Genomic DNA, 18,629 nt, shown 5'->3' on the forward strand with positions numbered 1-18,629 from the left:
TTTCAGTAAGTTTGCCAGCTCCATGTGCGTGTTCTAGGTGGCAGCACAAAAGGCATCCTCACTGGGATCATGGTCAGGTCTCTGAATGTCACTGACAGAGCTTACCCTGGCATCAGCTCAGCATCCGGGAGCTCAGGAAGCACCCCAGGAGGCCCAGGAAATGGAGTCTGTGCCACTGGGGAGCACCCAGCACATAGACCTGCTTTATCAAGGACTGCCTGGGTTCTCTCAGACCAGGCCTTCAGGCTTACAGCAAGCTCAAATCCACTAAGGGTTCACAGCCCAACTCCAGAGATTAGCAGCAGGTGACTATAGCCTGGGACCCCCTCCACCTCCAAGCCTGGCCTTTCTTTCACACTCAACCCCTCCCAGCTCCCGTCTTCTGGTCATCTGCTTTCTTCCTTTAGCTGATCCACTTCCTCCTGCCATCCAGGCCTTTCCTTCAGTCCTGTTCTTCCTTCTTTTTCCTTCTTCTTGACTCTTCACCAACTTCTCTACTCCTCCTCCTGTCCCAGGACATATAAACACACACACATACAAACACACAGTTTTTCAGACAATTCAGCCTTTATTTTTGAAAATAATTCTGTAGCTTCAACTTTCTTCCAGGAATTGAGGTCAGGCCAGAAGCAAAAACACACACATTGCTCTCCAATCTGCCATCCTCATCCTAATCTGAGCAGACAAGGGAATGCCCAGGGTCTGCTAGAAGAGGAAGGCAGGAGCCATCCTGACTTGGCTGCTCTACCGCTCACCCTGAGAGGGCCACCAGAAGCCTCAACCTTCATGGAGGAGCCTGTGCACCAAACACCAGGGGCAAGGGGACACAAGGAGCTAATAATCTCTCTTCCAAAAAGCCAGCATGAAACCTCCTACAGTAATGGAGAAGGGATCCGTTTTTAGAAAGGCCAGGATCCAGGAACAGAGTCTGTTTCTTTGAGGCAGGATGAGGGAGGCATGTCCTATTACACAAAGGCTTTCCCCTACCACCTTTCCCTCCATTCCTCAGATAAGCTGAGGAGAGGTCTTGTTTCTCTCTTCAACTTTTCATCTTAGAATCACAAACTGCTAAGCTGCAAGGAAAGAAGAGCAGAAAGGAGGTCAGGGATAAGGAGACAGGTAAAGAGAAATAAGGGTGGGTGGCAATAAACCCTGAATGCCTAACAGCTCCGCCCAGACTCTGATGAAACCCCTTTGGTTAGTCTCATTTTGGCCATAGGTAAGTCCCCTTTTCAAATAAGCCAACAACCCCTCAAACTGGGGGAAGGTGGGAATGGGGAGCAAATATAAGGGGATGAGCTCATACCCTGGTTGGAAGAGCAAGGACAAGGAAAATGAGAGCTGGTCAAGAGAGCTGCCAACCTCTCTACAGATGCTCTAGGAGAAAACCTGGAACATGGAAGTCTGTGGCTCCCACATGCCCAAGTCTCTCCCTACCACACAGTGGTTTCTTGCTTAATACCACCCAACGTACTCCAGATAGTTTCCCGACTTGACCCCCTTGAGAACAGGAGAATAACTCTCACCCTATCCTCTGTGCTCCTGAATGCCACTCGAAAAAAGAAAACAAAAGATAAAGATAAATGTACCCAAGAGAGACACAAAGAGGACGATGCAGCCCATCTCAGCCCATGATATGACAAGGAAGATGCCCAGGAGGGACAGGCAGGCGCTGCTAATTCCAGCTAGGATCATAGCCATCCCACGTCTGTGGGGGGGCCAGGTGGACACGGCGGCCCCGGAACAGGAAGCTGACAATGCCCCGGTAGCCGGCCCTGGGGACACCGGACTTGAGGTCGTCCATGACTCCCAGAGCTTTGGCAAAGGCCTTGAAGCTGTCCCTGCCGGTGTACTGGACCCGCACTTCCCCCAGCTCGCTGCGCTCACTGGTCCTCACTTTTTCCACCTGCAGCAGGGGAGCCCCATAGACGCGGGCAAGGAAATCTCGGTCATAGGTCTCCTGCCGTAAGTATGACAGATCCAGCTGGGTGAAGGGCACAAAGTGCTGGTTCAGCTTAATGAATTTGAGGTGCTGGTCAAAGAACTGCCCATGGCTCACACCCTTGCGGCCAAAGGTCATCGTTCTGGAGATCTCAGGCCGCACACAGGCCCTGCCCTGCCGCTGCTCAGGCCTACGCATCCAGTCGTCCCAAAAGGCCCTGGGCCACTTGGGCTCCAGTTCGGCCCAGAGCTCGGCCAGCAGCAGCCAGCCCAGGCCAGGGAAGAAGTCAGTGCGGTACAGCAGCTCTGGCTTGCTGGAGTCCACCATCTGCTCCTTGCCGTTGTCATTCCAGGCAGACACACACCACAGGGAGGGGTCGGCCCTCAGCAGCGGGTATGTGGCCTGAAAGTACTCAAAGAAGTCTGGAGCCACCTCCAGGTCGTCCTCCACCACCACCGCTGCTGGGAACTTAAACTTGTGGAAGACCTGGCCCAGCGCCCAGCGGTAGTGCCGCGCAATCTTGTAGTAGCCCTGGAACTTGCGGTGGTCTGGGGGCACCGTGATGCTACTCAGGTCTGGCTGCCGGATGTGCGTGATGGCACTGCCGTAGGAGGCGATGACCTGGGCCGTTTCCTCATGCCCGCAGTCCTGACTGACAATTATGGGGAAGTGTTCGGCTGAGGGCCGGTAATGCAGCAGCTTGTCCAGGCAGCGCCGGACAGTGCTGCGGTCACAGGCGATGACCAGGATGGGGATCACAGCTGGTGGGGAGGACACAGGCACACGCGGTGGGGCAGGTGGAGCAGCAGTGGGCACCCTCCACCGCTGGCTCCACCGAGCATGATGCTCCCTGATCTGCTGCAACAGCCCTCTCTGGCGCTCCAACTCCACCTCTGCATCCTCGGCTAGACGGATCACCTCCCGGGTGAGGCTGGCGGGGTCATCATCGAGAGCGCTGTCTGAGGGCAGCCTGCTGGGTGACGGGCGCGTCCAGAAGAAAAGGAGCAGCAGGGCATTCCAGGCCACAAAGAGGATGGCGCCCCACAGCACAAGCCCAGCAGATTGCTTCTTCAGCATCCTGGCCCCCACAGGGGAGGGCAGCAAGGGTGGGGCTCGAGGCTGCCCTTTGCTTGCCTAGTTTACTTCCACAGCCCTAGGGATGCTTTCTCTGGCCTTTGGAAACAGGAAGCAGCCATGCACCTGAGGAGAAGACAAACAAAACCAACCTTCATCACAAAGGCATGCAGCTCTCCTGGGGGTGGAGGAATGGGGCCTGAAGGGGCATCCAAGAATAGGAGAAACAGTAGGGCAAGTGGGAGGCCAAGAGGTTGACTCCAGAGCTCTCTTAGAAATGAGCTGCCCATCTCTTAATCTGGGATAAAGAGGATAGGACAACACACTTCCCCCACTCCAAAATGAGTCCATGAGCCTCAGAAAAGCAATATGGTTTGAGTGAGAAATAAAGCGTGATGTTGTCAAGGAGGAAGCAACAGAACCCTACTTTTCCTCCCATACGTGAAAGACTTCAGTTTCAACTTCTCTGCAGAGTTTTAGGGGCAAGGATGGAGGTGAGTCTTTCTGCCTCCCATTCCTCAAATCAAATTGCTCACAGATTACTGATTTTAAAACCCTAATATTAGGGGTGCCTGGGAAGCTCAGTCAGTTAAGCATAGGACTCTTGGTACCAGCTCAGGTCTTGATCTCAGGGTGGTGAGATCAAGCCCCAGAGGGGCTCCAGGCTCAGCAGGGAGCCTGCTCCAATTTCTCTCCCTCTGCCCCTAGCTCACAGGCCCACGCTTTCGCTCTCTCAAATAAATAAATAAAATCTTTAAAAAAATAAAAATAAAAACTCTTAATATCACACCTCTAGGCTAAAGTCAGACCTTATCTAATAAGGAAGCACTAGCGGCATTCCCACAAAAGTCAGGGGCAAAGCCAAGCTGCCCACCATCTATATGACAATTTAACATTCTCTTGGAGGGATCAGCCAATGTGAATGGACTACAGAAGTGGAAAAAGAAGCATGACTATCTATTTGTTGATACTGTAAGAATATGCCTGGGAAACTGATAGAATCAATGATAAACCCAAACAACTGAAGAATTGAGCATAGTAGCAGGATATAAAACTAACAGGCACAAATCAGTAGCCTTCCTATACACAAAAAATAACTCATTAGAAGTCACAATGCTTGAGAAAACCCTATTTACAACAGCCATAAAAATTATAAACTATGTAAGAATAAACTTAACAAGGAATATTCAAAACCTACATGAGCAAGGTTTTGCTCATTAGCCTACCAACCATTAAAATACTACACATTACAAAGCTTCTATAATTAAAACGATGTGATGCTAGTAGGTAAATAAATAGATCCAAAGGAATACAATTTAAACTACAAAAACAGACCCAAATATGTGTAGAAACCCAATAGAAGATACAGGTGATATTTAAAATTACTAAGGCAAAAAAAATGGTCTATTAGTTGTTATAACAACTATACAGCTATTTGGAAAAACAAAATTATATAACTGTACAGAATAACTCCCAAGTGGATTAGAGTTCTAAATATAAAAAATCTAACTATACAAGTGCTAGAAGAAAATACACATCAATTCCTCTATAACCTGCATACAAAAAAAGGCTAAGTTTGATTCAAAATCTAGATGCAGTAATAAGTAAAACACTTGCACGATATAAACACAATTGGCCAAGTTGAAAGACAAACTGGGAGAGAATATTTGCAATATATATCACAAATAAAAAGCCAATAGTCTGACAAAAAACTTTTAAACTGAGGGGGTAAAAAGCCAAAACTCCTTATCTTTAGTTAGACCAGGGCAATTCACAAAAAGATACTGAATTGGTCCTTGGGTACATGAAAAGATACTCAATTTCACTTATAGTAAGAAAAATGCAAATTAAACTATACTAAGATAAAATTTCTTACTCATCAGATGCAAAAATTCAAACAGTTGTCCTTCTTTTAAAAGTTTCAAGTGGAAAACAAGTTCTGATCATCCAAAGATGATCACCACATATTCACCTCACATGCTCTTCTTAACAAAGATGTAAGGCCATTCCTCTCAGTAGAGGTGAGGGATGTGGGGTCTCTGTTCCCTCTCTTTGATCTGTGACTATCAAGGAAGTGATCATGCAAGATTTGCAAAACTAGTCCACGAAAGGCAATACACGGGCACCTGGGTGGCTCAGTGGTTGAGCATCTGCCTTTGGTTCAGGCCATGATCCTAAGGTCCTGGGATGGAATTCCACATTGGGCTCCCTGCAGGAGCCTGCTTCTCATTTGGCCTATGTCTCTGCCTCTCTCTCATGTCTCTCATGAATAAATAAATAAAATCTTTAAAAAAGAAAATAAAAGAAAGAAAGGCGATACAGTTTCCACCTGTTGCTGCTGAGATGCATGCTCTTTGAATATGGCCACAAAGGTTAGAGGAAACCCAAGCCACACGGATAGAACACCTACAGGTATTCCAGCTCACAATCCAAGCTAAGGTTCTAGCCAACAGCAAGCATCAACCACTAGACATGGGAGGAAGCCTTTCAGATGATCCCAGCTCTGGCCACATCAGACTGCAACTGCATGAAAGACCACGAGCAAGAACCACATAGCTAAGATAGAAATAAAATGATTCTGCTGTTTTAAACCATTAAGTTCTGGGGTGATGTGTGATACAACAATAAGTACCTGAAATAATGAGTAAAACAGAATCTATGTACCCTTGATAAGCACAGCAAAGTGTTCCTTCTGTCCTCTGTGCTCAGGCCCCAAGTTCAAAATCTGAGGGCCTGCTTCCATTCATATTACCTTCCTTATCAGTAACTATTATTGAAAAATAAAAAAAACACTTAAGGGCTTAAATCAATAGCAATCATTTATTTCCTCTCAGTTTCAACAGGTCAGAAATTTGGACAGTGAGGTGCAGAGGGGATGACATGTCTCTGCTCCATGATGTCTGGGACCTCAGCTAGAAGACTCAAAAGCTGAGGGGTTGATTCCCCCTCAAAGGCATATTCTGTCACACATCTGCAGGTTGATGTTAGCATGGTTAGCTGGAGTGCTAGCTGCAACACCTCCATGTAGTCTCTTCACTTGGCCTGGGTTTCCTCTGAACTTGATGGCTGGGTTCCAAAGATGAGTGTCCCAAAAAAGAGAGTAAACCAGGTGAAACTGTATCCTTTTCATGATCTAGCCTTGGATCACTTCTGCCTTTTACTTGTAGGTCAGAGGAATCATGAGTCCCTAACCACACTCCAAGGGAGAAAACCACAGATCTCACCACTTGTGAGTGGAGAACAATGTCCAATTCTAACAAGAGGAATGGGATATTTATGGGATGACCAATTTGGGAAAATACAATGTGCCACATCTTCCTTTTCTAAAATGCAATAGTCCTTAACCTTGAACTGAGTTTCTATGTTCTGTTATTAATGACATTTGCCTGCAAGGAACAGATTCAAAACTCGTTCTGATATGCTAGTTTTCACACTCTTTCAGGTAAGTGACACAGCTGATCCACACCACCAAGTACAAAGACATCTGCACTGTGGTAGGAGATGAAGAGTATTTTTTTTTAAAGATTTTATTTATTTATTCATCAGAATACACAGAGAGGAGAGAGAGAGGCAGAGACACAGGCAGAGGGAGAAGCAGGCCCCATGCAGGGAGCCTGACGTGGGACTCGATCCCTGGTCTCTGGGATCACACCCTGGACTGAAGGCGGCACTAAACCGCTGAGCCACCGGGGCTGCCCTGAAGAGTATTTTTAATGTGTAAAACCCTCAGCCAAATCCCAGGAGGCTCTGAGCGGGTCCCACCAAGCCCTGTAGGTCTCAATTTCTTCTCTGAAGGACTGTCTAGAAGCTGTGAGATCCTTTCTAACACTGATTCCATGGTATTCTGCAGCCAGTGCCTCCTCATCCCCCTTCCTGGCCCTGGTAAAAATATTATTTAAACAGCAAGATACCAGATTGTCAACTTCCTTTCATAAGCAAGGAATTTTGAAAAAAATTCCTAATGAATTTTTAATTTATTTATGATAGTCACACAGAGAGAGAGAGAGAGAGAGAGAGAAGCAGAGACACAGGCAGAGGGAGAAGCAGGCTCCACGCACCGGGAGCCCGACGTGGGATTCGATCCCGGGTCTCCAGGATCGCGCCCTGGGCCAAAGCCAGGCACTAAAGCACTGCGCCACCCAGGGATCCCCATAAGCAATAATGAAGAAATCATACTTAGCTTCAAAAAAAGTATGGGAGTTAAGTAATATTGACAGGCTTTCCTTTCTACCTTTGTCTTGCTAAGTATGTTAAAAAGCACTGCCTAAAAAATTCAAAGTATGAAATACACTACAGTTAATGGAGACCTAACTGATTTACTTTCTTGTTCATTATTAGACTTCTGCTAGACTCCCACATCATGTATCAGGCTCCATACTTTCACAAGGACGGAAGAAATGAAAAGAAGTCGAGAAGATACACTAAATAATTCAAGAGCTTAGAGCATAAGACCTATGAGGAAGGGATGCAGGTTATTCATCCTGAAAAAGGAAAGACTAAAAGGAAGTATGATGTTAGTGCACCAAAAAAGCATGAAGGCCTGAGAAACCCGGTAACTTTGGGCAAGTTGCTGGACCCACTTGTATCTTAGTTCCCTTATTTGAACAGGGAAAGAGTTGATTTGGATCTTCCTCGGGTTCCCTGGCTTCTGATGATGAAAAGGATAGCGACAACTTTCCCAAAGTCCCAAACAGGAAGTGAGTTTAAGGTGTCACATATGCCACTGAGACTAAACATAACTTCAATGCTTCCTAACTCTGCGAAAAGAACACGGAAGCAGGAATCCAGAAGATCTCATGGGTCTCCAGTAACGGGGTCAGACAGGGGTGACTCACCATGGGAGGCAGACTGAAGGTATGTAAGCATCTAAAAGACTCCATGGTCTGAAAACTGCTACAAACGACAGAGAATAAAGCTGGATCTCTCAGCCAGTGATGATCTAAAGCAAAGAATAATTAAACAGGCCATAGGGGCAAGGGTTAACCAAGGTGGAAGCCTCACCCGGGGGCTGCCAACTAAGTACAAACGCCGATCAGCTGGCCACACAGCCTTTCTGCTCCGATTTGTAAGATGGGAGCCCTGTACATCTGAGGAGCCCCCAACACCCCACACCCTAACAGGTAGGAAAATGTTTTCTCTCCAATTTACTATTTTTACATTGAGTCCATTCTTCTTTGCGGCTGAGGGGAAAGAACCCTAGTTAGTACCAGTGGAAACTACCCTGGGGTGGAGTTTAGGGAAAGCGACCTCCCCTTCCCACTCCCCAAACCTCTCCAACAATCACACCTCCCGCAGCCCCGCACCCACGCACGCCCAACCACCAAGTTTCACAACGGCCTCCCTCCCCGCGGAGCCCGCCCTCCCTCCCGCAGCTGGAGGCCCGGGACTTCAAGAGCCCAACTCTAAGTTCCACTTCCCGGGTCGGGAGTGGTGCGCGGCCGAAGCCCGCGGCTTCCGGGCACCCGAAGCGCTCGGAGAAGAGCCGCTTCTCCAGCCGGGACCCAGCCCCTGGGGCGCCCTCTCCGCTCCCGCGGGGACCTCCATCCCCTCCCCGAGACAAGCCTCGGAACCGACGGACGCCGACGTTTCGGGCCCCTACTCACCGGGTCCTCCGCACTCCCTGGCCCTCAACTTGGAGCGCCCCGGAGCGCGAGGAACGAGCCCGGGGGCCCGGCGCGTTCCAACCACTCGCGCGGATGCCGGTGCCTACCTCCCGGCCGGCCCCTTCCTACATTCGCCCGGCCCGCCCGCCAGGCGAGCAACGTGGCCCTTCCCCGGGAAGGGCGGGACGGGGAAGGGCCGAGGGGCGGGACCTGCTGCCAGTACTCGCGGGGCCCCTTCCTCCTGGCCGGCCTCCTCCGCGGGGCTTGGCAGTTAGCAGCCGTCAGGATCCCAAGTTTTTCAGGGTTCCCAACCTCGGGAGGCGCTGTGTTGACAGTTGTTACACTGGGCCCTTCCCTGCTCACAACCCTGAACCCGACCCGGTGGAGACTTCCGGAGTTTTGCGCTCCCAAGCCCTACAGCCTCAAGGAGTTGATGGGGATCCCAACGTGAGGTGGGCCGGCCAGCCCCACAGCTCAGCTCTCATCAACCTGCTAAACTCGAGCTTCCTAGAGGGAGGAGTTGGGACAACGGAGGGGCCAAAGGGTGCAGCAGGGCTGTGAGGACAAGAACCACGGTACCAAAAAAAGACGCCAAAGAGGAAACACCTGCTGCCAAAAGCCGAAGGGGCCAGCTGTTTTCCATTTTTCTTTTTTTTTTTTTTAATACTTTGTTTTTTCCTTTCGATGTGGGGAATGAGAGCTGTTCGCTCTGAGTATAAGAGCAGAGACAGACTTGTTCTGGGATAAGAACCATGAGTCTTAAGGAGTAAAGGACTTAATCTTAGAATTTTGTGAAAGGGGGTGAGGCAGCACCCTGGAAAAGCCTTGATGTCTTCATCTAATCCTGGGAAGTGAGAATCTACTGGCTACTCATGCACACTCAGGCTAGGGCCAGCCCTACCATGTGACCAGGACACATTCTACAGGCACCGGGCCTTCCCCGAATCCACTTCCCTCTGTGTTTCACACAGCAGGCAGGAACTTAGCAGTGTGTGGTTACTGATTTTGCTTACGAACTTGTTTCTACAGGAAACCAGGAATCATGAACGGTTTTAGAGAAACAAAATGGCAGGGCCTCCTCCTCAGCCTGGAGCTAAGGAAATAAACTAGTTGTACAGAGGCCTCCACTTGTGGAACCCTCCCAGCAGTCTGCAGAGTGTGCATTAATTATCATCCCATTCTACAGATCAGGAGTGTGAATCTCAGAGTAAGTGCCAACTGGCTGAAGGTCACAAGACATGATGAAGGGCATGGCCAGGTTTAGACCCAGGCATTCATGCACTCATTCCTTCCTCTTATATATTCTTGGGTGCAAATGCTCTGAGATGGCCATGTGTCCAGAATGACAGGTGCACAGTGGGGCAGCAGGGAAGTCCTGGTAGAAGCAACTGGAGCTAGCCCTGAAGGAGCAGAGAAAAGAGCTGACACATCACTGAGGCTGGACTCTGTGTGTGTGTGTGTGTGTGTGTGTGTGTGTCCAAGGTCTCCAGCTGAGCTGACTTCATGGACCATGGTAAGAAATGCACGCCCACACTCATATGTCAGCCAGTAGCCACTGTCTCTGCACCTTTGCCCTCTCTTTATGCTTTCTTTATGAAGGGAATTGTGAGATATGGGAGACCTACACACTCACACTCCATGTCAAGGTAAGAAGGAAAATGATCATTCCTAAAAGTGTAACGAGTTGAGAAATACTGGTTTGTAGACCCAAGATATCAGGAGCTAAAATCACCCTCCAGGACAAAGGACATAGTGAGATGCTGAAAGGTAGGGAGGACCAACCAGCCCATGAGATGTAATGTTCCCATCTCTAACAATAATCCTTCTCTACTGAAGGCAGTTCAAAGAGGACAAGAATGGGGAACTGTTTGTGCACCATAACTCACATCCAATGACTACAATCCTTTGTTGAAATTCCAAGGCTCCCAGGAAGATCTAAGGGTAGAAATTCCCCAGCTGCAAAAGGACTATCCCAAGCAGAAAGAGCCTGGTTAGAGAAGTGGTTTGTGCTGAATTCTAGATGGAAACAAGAGAAAACATTTGGTCTGAGAGGTAAGAAGCCAGGGTGGTAAGTGCCACATTGACCTGGAAAAAGAGGCCCTGGGCTTTTGACGGAGATTTCATGAGGAGGTGTTTTTGGGGTGGGAAGTGGGGGCACAGGGAAGAAGGGCAGAAACAAGGAGCTAGGTGCCTGGATTCTGGGAATGAAATTGGAATCGGAGTATGTGAAAATGGAAGAAACAGGAAGATCTGCTCATGAGATAAGAGAGAATTAGAAGCAAAAATAGTGTATCCTGCTCACCCCCACTACCTCCGAGAGAAGACTGGAGAGATGAGGAGAAGGAAGTGAAAATTGTTCCAACTTCCCATAAACCATACCTAAGATACCTGAAATTGTTTACAATTTGGAAAGAATTCATGCTCTGAACTTAAGGCAGATTTTGGCTGGAAACTATCAGAAGTAAAATCAAAGGTTTAGATCTGTGTCTATTTTTCCTTCTCCCATTCTCCCAACATCCCTACTCCCCGTGGATACCCAGAGAAACAGCCCATCAAGATCAAAGAAAAAAGAGATGAATACAATGACCAGTGAGCATTATCTGTAAAACGAAACTTTTGGTTAGCCACATAGAATTCCTTTTGTATGACAGAATGGTATAAATAAATTCAGTTAAAACACATACATAACTTTTGGTTAGGTCTATCACTGGTCTTGGCTAAGTGGTCTGAGATCCTAGTATGAGGATGATGTGAGAAGGCAGATGACTGTCTTGAGAAGGCTGTCTTGTCAAAGGGTCAGGACTAGAGCTTTCAGTAAAAATGACAGAGGAGAGGAATTCTGGTTAAGTCTAGGAAGGAAATGTCTTACCAGAGATGCTGTCTGATAGGGCACTGAATTCCCCTCCCTGAAGGTTTGCAGCAGAATCCAGATGGCCCTTATCAGGTCAGATGCTGTAGACACAGCACCACACTGGGCAGGCAATTACAGTGTCTGCTTCTCCACACTTAGGAAAGCCCTTTATGCTCAGGGCTTCTGTAGCTTCCTTCCCCTTAAATATCAAACTGGGGAAATAATCCCTGTTCTCTTCCTTACAACAACATGGTGACAGAAAAGTGACACAACAGCCTGGACGCTTCATGTAACATGAACACCATGTAAATACAGCACAACTCTGTGGTACTTTAAATGCTTCTAAGTGCTCAGAGGCCTTCCAGGTAAGATGAGAGTTGCAGATGCATCCTGGACCAGGTATGCCTTGCAAGGACTGGCACCAGGAATTTGCTGGGCCCAGCTGGGGTAGGTGACATGCTACCCTGACATCCAGACCTTCTAAAGTAGAAGCTTGGCCTGAAAGGTATAGCCCCAAGTAAGCCTCACACCAGAGAAGAAACAGCTCACTACTGGGGGAAGGCAGGCAAGAAAAGAAGGAGGAGGGAAAAAGAAACTAAGTCATAAATACTATCATTTTCAGCTTGCAAAGGACCTTAGTTCTTGCTGCCAGCCCCCAATGAATATGAGATGTTACACATCCAGTGAGAGGCAAAGATATGCTAGAAGCCAGGCTTCCTGCCCCGGCACCAGGTCACCACAGCCCTCTATCAAAATTCTCAACACATCTCCTGTTTGTCGTCACTATGCCTATCTTGAACCGGAGTTCAAGGAAGGAGCAACAAGGAGTGACAAGAAGCAGTTCCCTGCTTAAATGGGAAGAGAACCTGCAAAAAATATAAAGGGCTAAAAAGATGGCAGTCCAAAAAAACTGTCATCTTAAAGAGCAGGAGAAAATACCAGGGTATGCCACCAGAAGAAAAGGCTCAGCAATTACTCCAAGAAATGGGGCTCTGTCTCCTAACCACACACTTGGCCCTTCAGACTTATACTTTCCTCCACCCCTCTTTAATCTGCTACCCCCAAGAAGCACACTTGTCACAAGTGTGGAGAGCCCTAAGGACCAGAATCCCTCAACCTAAGTTCTCCTGGACTTATGCACCTTTTCCACCATCACTTGATGATCTCAAGTACTGTTTAACAGCAACAAAATGAGATAAATTCAGGGTAGGCTTTTAATTGAAGACATCAAAGGTTTTTGCCAGTACACTAATTCAAGAAAAGAACAGAACCCCTAATTCAGTTTTTGTATGTAACAATTATACAAGCATCATCAAGCAATGTCAATGGTACTGTTTTACATGTACATGGCCCTGGATACTTTTCAAAATCTATCCTTTCGTTTGCTTCCAGTAACAACGTGTGAGAGATGTATAAAGTTAGTTATGCCCGTCTTTTGGGTGAACAAAACGTGGCAGAAATAAACTGACATATCTAGGGTGCACACTAACAAAGTCAGAGCTAGAATAAAAATTCAACTGATCTCAAACATGTATTCTGTTCCTCTGCTGTCACCTGAAGTTTCATGGCCTAAACCCCCTTATAGACAGAGGAGAAAGAGAGATAATTTAGGAAGTTATCTAGACCATCTTCAATCCTCCCCGCCAAGGCAGCTCTATTCAGTTAGTTCCCCAAAACACAGCAGCCTGCATCTGCCTGGGTAATCTAGAGTCTTACTTAGCCCTAATGTGTTGAATCAGCGTTAGCCCTTATAATCTAATTCAACCTCTCTTCAGAAGCCTAAATTGTTTTCATGTTCTCCTAGGCCTCATTTCACAACTGCCATTGCACACAACCCCTTAGAAGGTGCTCCTTCTGCCTGGGTAAAGAGAGGCTGGAAACAAGTCTGCATTCTAAGAGAGTGAAACAGATTGAAGCTTCCTTTGTACCCATGTGGTAAGGGTTCTCATCAGGCACTTCCTAAATGGCAGTGTCCCCAGATTTGCCCCACTGAACATTTTCTGCACAAGAGCAGCAAGCAAAAAGGCACCAAGTGGGAAGTGAGACACGAGACTTACCTTTCTTCTCTTCTCTTAGCTGCTACCCTGGAGATCACCAAACCCCCTTCCAGCAGTCCATTTCCAAAACTTAGAATACCAAATCAGATACACCAAAGTGCAGTTTCTCTCCTCTTATCCAGGTCCAAAGTCCATGGCTGAGTGGACTCTGAAGGGGAGGAGTCTGGGGGGGGGGGAAGGGGTATGTCCAGGCCCCTCCCCCCCCACTGCAGGGTTCAGTGTCCCTCTCAGGGGTCTGTTACATTCCTTCATTCAGCTGGTTTATTTAGCCCAGAGTCTGGTGTCTGGCAGATCCCAGGTTCTATCCCATCTCTTGCTCAGGGAAGGGAAGCCATCCACTGTGAGGGCCGGCCCGTCTGTCTTCTGCTGGGGTTCATGAGAAGAAACAAGCCATTGAACCGGCATGGCCAGAGGCTGATTTCAGTGTTAACCTGTGGAATATTTAGACATTATGACATTTTCTAATCTATTATTTGCCCAAATGGATTCCTAAGACCCCTTAACTAAATTGTTTTTTTGTACATTTTTTTATTGGAGTTCGATTTGCCAACATATAGCGTAACACCCAGTGCTCATCCCATCAAGTGCTCCCGTCAGTGCCCGTCACCCAGTCACCCCATCCCCCCGCCCACCTCTCCTTCCCTTACCTAAATTAGATTCCTTCACTCTGCTCTATCATCAATCGACTGTCTTGTAAAAAACAGAGAAAAGAACATCCTTCTCCCCGCTCTCTTGTTCTTGCCACACACTAATCTCCTGCATCTCCCAAGCTTCTTAGAGTGTTCAGTTTTTTAATCAGCTCTCCCTGAATGAACTAAATCCATCCCAGACCTAGATGCTGGCACCTTGCACATACATTCTTCGCTCCTTTCCCTTCACCCTCATCTCCCCCTCTGCCTCCAAGACTGTGCCAGGGATGTGATTCCTCATCTCAAACTCTTCCCGGGGCCACTGGGAGAACCGTCCTGGAATAGAGGCCTGAGTCCTGCCAGCAATAGCTACACAGTTGGGAAGACCCTTGCCAGTCGCCCCCTCCCTTCTAAATTCATTCCTAAAGGCGCGCGCGCGCGCACACACACACACACACACACACACACACCCTTCCTTCCTGTAGGGGCGTGGCGTTCACATGACCCCCGCCCCCCGCCACGAGTTTAACTCCTCCCACCCTTCTCCTCCGAACCCAGTGCTCTGTGTTCGCCGCAGAAAGGAGTGACACTGCGACCCTCCCTGGTCGCCCCCGCCCGCACGCTCTACAGCCCGGACGACCCTCGCCCCATCTGCCTCGTTACCTGGGTCCCGCCGGCCGGGTGTCAGCCGGAAGCCGAGGCCCTCCCAGGTCCGAGTCCAGGCCCCAAGCTGGGTCCGGACAGGCGGCCCAGACCCCACCCCCTGGACCCGCGGCGGCCGGACCCTCCCCTCGCGCTCGGGTCCCCCCTCCCACCCTCCGCCGCATCCGCTTCCGCCCGTGGTCCGGAAGTGAGTCCGCAAGTGCCGCCTCCCCTGCTCTGGCCTCATTCTGCCACCGTACCCTTCTCCATCCCACCCACCACCACCGCCACCACGAGAGCGCGGGACGTGGGTCCGCACTGTTCCCAAGACTGAAGACGAGGCGTGGGCAGGGCCAGGTCTGAAACGGAACGGAGCTCGGGGCTACAGCACGAGAAGGGGCGGGGCACAGAGCACGGCGAAGGGCGGGAGCTCGCGTCGCTTCGCACAGCGCAGTGACAAGTGCGCATGCGTCCTGGCGCCTCGGCGGGTCTGCGGGTGGGACTGGGGCGGGGAGGGGGTGGGCAGCTTGGCCGCTGCTGGCCCGAGGTCGCCTAGCAACCGCCCGCGGACCGGAAGCTGCCGAGGGCTCCGGCTGTGGGTGCTCCCGGCGAGGAACAAGTCCGGAAGCGCCGAGGGCCGTGTTAGCCGTTCCCGTGCTGACAGCTCTGCGGCAGGACCGAAGGAAAGTTTTATTTTCTTCATCGCTCACTTTTTCTCGCTGCCTCTCTCGCTCAGGCAAGACGGTTCCTTGGGTCAGAAAAGAGAAAGAAAAGGGTAAGAAGAGTACTCTAAAATGAATGCCCCCTGCCCCGCGCCCTCAGTAACGTACACGCTGTGCGAAGCAGTTTACAAGCATTAATACTCAAGAGTAAAGTATTAATACTTTATTTATTTGAAGGTTTTATTTACTCATGATAGACAGAGAGAGAGAGAGAGAGGCAGAGACACAGGCAGAGGGAGAAGCAGGCTCCGTGCAAGGAGCCGGACGCGGGACTCGATCCCGGGACTGCAGGATCGTGCCCTGAGCCAAAGGCAGGCGCCGAACCGCTGAGCCACCCAGGGATCCCCAGTATTAATACTTTAAATCATAAGTAGCAGGTGCCCAAGTTACCCACAACTTCTGTCTGACTTGGCTTAAAGTAATAATACTTTAAAGTATTAATGCTTGCGAAGTATTAATAATATTCATACTCCTAGTATTAATACTCGGTTACCATCCCAGAACAGCAGAGAGCCAGCCTGCAATTTCAGGACTAGAAAGCAGTAGAGGTGGCCTCCAGCCTCCCAGTCTGTAACACTACCGGGTGCTGCCACTATCATGTTCCATCTGAGACCTCTCCCGGAAGAAACATTTCCATTCCTGCAGGGGACTTCCAAGACCCAAAATGGCCCTGATTGTTGTTTGTTTTTTCCTAAATATATTGGCCTGACTTACTCTTAAATTCAACTTGAATCCCAGAAGGAGCCACTGCTAATTTTTGGAGTTCATATCTCATTCCTTTAATGACATATCTTAGAACCTTGCCAAGACTAGGAACGGATTGGCAGCCTCTGTTTTTTCCTCCTTTCTGAAAATGCTACCCTGAGCTTCAGACTTCTGGCATATCTTCTTATTATTTACGAGAAGGAATATGTATATTTGGTCTTCATTTCATTCCTGGCTCAAAGTTCCTAAAAAACCTTGGAATTTCTTAAGTGATAAGAGCACTAGGAGCATCATTTGTTCCAATATTTGGTCATTGACTGTGGTTCCTTGGGTACAGAAGCTTCTCTACTTTACACCCTCCCACACCCCACCCTATGTATCTCTTCATCTGGCTGTTCATCTGTATCCTTTAATAAATTGGTGAATGTAAATAAGTGTTTTCCTGAGTTCTGTGAGCTGCTCTAGCAAATAATCAAATCCAAAGGGAGGAGATCCTGGGATCCGCCAATTTGTAGCCAAGTCAGACAGAAACTGTGGGTAACTTGGGCACCTGATCCTTATGATTGGTTATCTGAAGTGGGGTCAGTCTCATGGGACTGTGGGACCTAATGCAATAGCTACCTCCAGGTAGATAGTGTCAGGAGTCAGTTAAATTGTAGGACAACCAGCTGGCATCACAGAAAATTGCTTTGTGGGAGGAAAAAAAACCACACATTTGGTGTTAGAGGGCATCAGAAGTGAAGAGTTGTATAGAGTAGAAAAGACCTATGGAAGGAAAGTCTGGATTTTTCTAGTACATATATTAGTCTGACTTGCTCAACTCCAAGCTGAATCCAAGAGGACCTATAAGTAATTTTTGGAGTTCACATGTTCTGTAGATGGATTTGCAGCCCTTGCAACCCTTGTTTTTTTCCCCATTTTTTGAAAATTGAAGCCTAGGCCCCAGTCTTCTAGCATATATTCTATTCCCATGATTTCTCCAGATCACTAGCACTGACTAAGGTATATTTTTAGTACCAGAAATGTACTGGGAATGTCAAGAGTCTTGAAATGATTTATTTGGGAAGATGTCATCACAGTATTAGAAACATTCTTAAAACAGAATTTATATTGCTATTACAGTCAAACATAACAGATCCACAAATAAGTTCTTTCCCAACTCAGACATATTCGATACAGCTGTCTTTCTCTTCTGACTTAATGGCAACTCCACTTGATTTACTCAGGCCCAAACCTTTAGAGCCATCCTCATACACTTCTCTTACATCCTGTACCCACATGGTGGCAGAAGAGTAGGGTCCCCAAGTCCCCTGTCCCCACCAAATTACCTAGATAACTTTCAAATCATCCTGAAAACCTACGAATTTGGCTTGAGATTTAAAGAGAGAACAGCTAGAATGCCACAGTGAGAAGAGTTCGCGCTTCTATCAAGGTAGGAAGACGGGGGGAAAAAAATAAAGAAATAAAAGGCATCCAAGGGGCAGGGGCCCAGCGAGGAGCCAGGCTAAGGCCGTGTGACCCTACTTTCAAACTATATCTAGTATCTAACACCTCAGCATCCCCACAGCAACCTCCATCCCTCACCCAAACAACCAGGTCTCTGCTGTATTCCCCTACCCCCAAAAGCCTGATCACCATACAACAGCCAAAAGGATCCTGGCATTTCTCCACTCAAAACCACACAGTGGCTTCCCAGTTCACTTGGAAAAAAAATCCAAAGTCCTTAAAGAGCCCAACACCACCTAACTGCCCTGGTTTTCTCTGACCTGCTCTCCCTTTGCTGATTCTGACTCAGCCACACTGCCTTCATTGCTTTTCCTTGAACCCATCTCAAGGGCTTTGTACTGGCTGTTCCCTCTGCTTATAAAGCTCTTCCAGATATTTGCCTAATATACGCCCTCACCTCTTTTAAACATTTTCTTAAATGTCACCTCAGTGAGGCCTTCCCTAACCAACCCATGTAACCCCCTCACAGCAGTGCCAGTCTATCTTAATCAGGTCCAATTTTCCATAGCACTCACTTATCAACGAACATGCATTATGATTACTACTTCTTGTTTGTCTATCCCAGCTAGAATATAAATTCCATATTTGGAATTTATGGCTTTCTAATAGACATATTTGGCTTTTGATTCCTTGCTTTATCCCAATGCAGAGCCCTTAGTAGGTGCTTAACAGATATTTGTGGGATAAATGAACAAATAAATAAACTTGAACAGCTATTTTCATGAGTATTCTCACATGTAGAGAGAAACTATAAGTACAGTATACTTTGCATTATGATTTTTTTCTCACCATACCATGGATACTGTTCACATTTCTAAATATTCATAATATGCTTTTTTTTTTATTTTTTATTTGTTTATGATAGTCACACACAGAGAGAGAGAGAGAGAGAGGCAGA

General features: G+C 48.0%; 1 protein-coding gene across 5 annotated transcripts; it reads right to left on the reverse strand.

Moving 5' to 3' along the window:
- Positions 1-547: 547 nt before the first annotated feature.
- On the reverse strand, positions 548-14,972 carry LOC119876783 (alpha-1,3-mannosyl-glycoprotein 2-beta-N-acetylglucosaminyltransferase). Of its 5 annotated transcripts, XM_038551668.1 has the most exons (4): positions 14,820-14,972; positions 13,528-13,958; positions 7,852-7,955; positions 548-3,142 (listed from the first exon to the last, which is right to left on the reverse strand). In XM_038551668.1, the coding sequence occupies exon 4, from the start codon at positions 3,017-3,019 to the stop codon at positions 1,676-1,678; it is 1,344 nt and encodes a 447-aa protein (XP_038407596.1). In that variant the 5' UTR covers positions 3,020-3,142; positions 7,852-7,955; positions 13,528-13,958; positions 14,820-14,972; the 3' UTR covers positions 548-1,675. The 5 variants fall into 5 exon arrangements, with proteins under 5 accessions (XP_038407596.1, XP_038407595.1, XP_038407597.1 ...); XM_038551667.1 differs by lacking the exon at positions 7,852-7,955; XM_038551669.1 differs by lacking the exons at positions 7,852-7,955; positions 14,820-14,972 and adding an exon at positions 14,175-14,672.
- Between the last annotated feature and the right edge of the window lie 3,657 nt (positions 14,973-18,629).

Source organism: Canis lupus, chromosome 11, assembly GCF_011100685.1.
Source record: "Canis lupus familiaris isolate Mischka breed German Shepherd chromosome 11, alternate assembly UU_Cfam_GSD_1.0, whole genome shotgun sequence".
NCBI lineage: Eukaryota > Metazoa > Chordata > Mammalia > Carnivora > Canidae > Canis > Canis lupus.

Bases quoted from the DNA above. Each gene is read 5' to 3' on its own strand.
- LOC119876783 (XM_038551667.1), bottom strand. From the start codon at position 3,019: ATGCTGAAGAAGCAATCTGCTGGGCTTGTGCTGTGGGGCGCCATCCTC.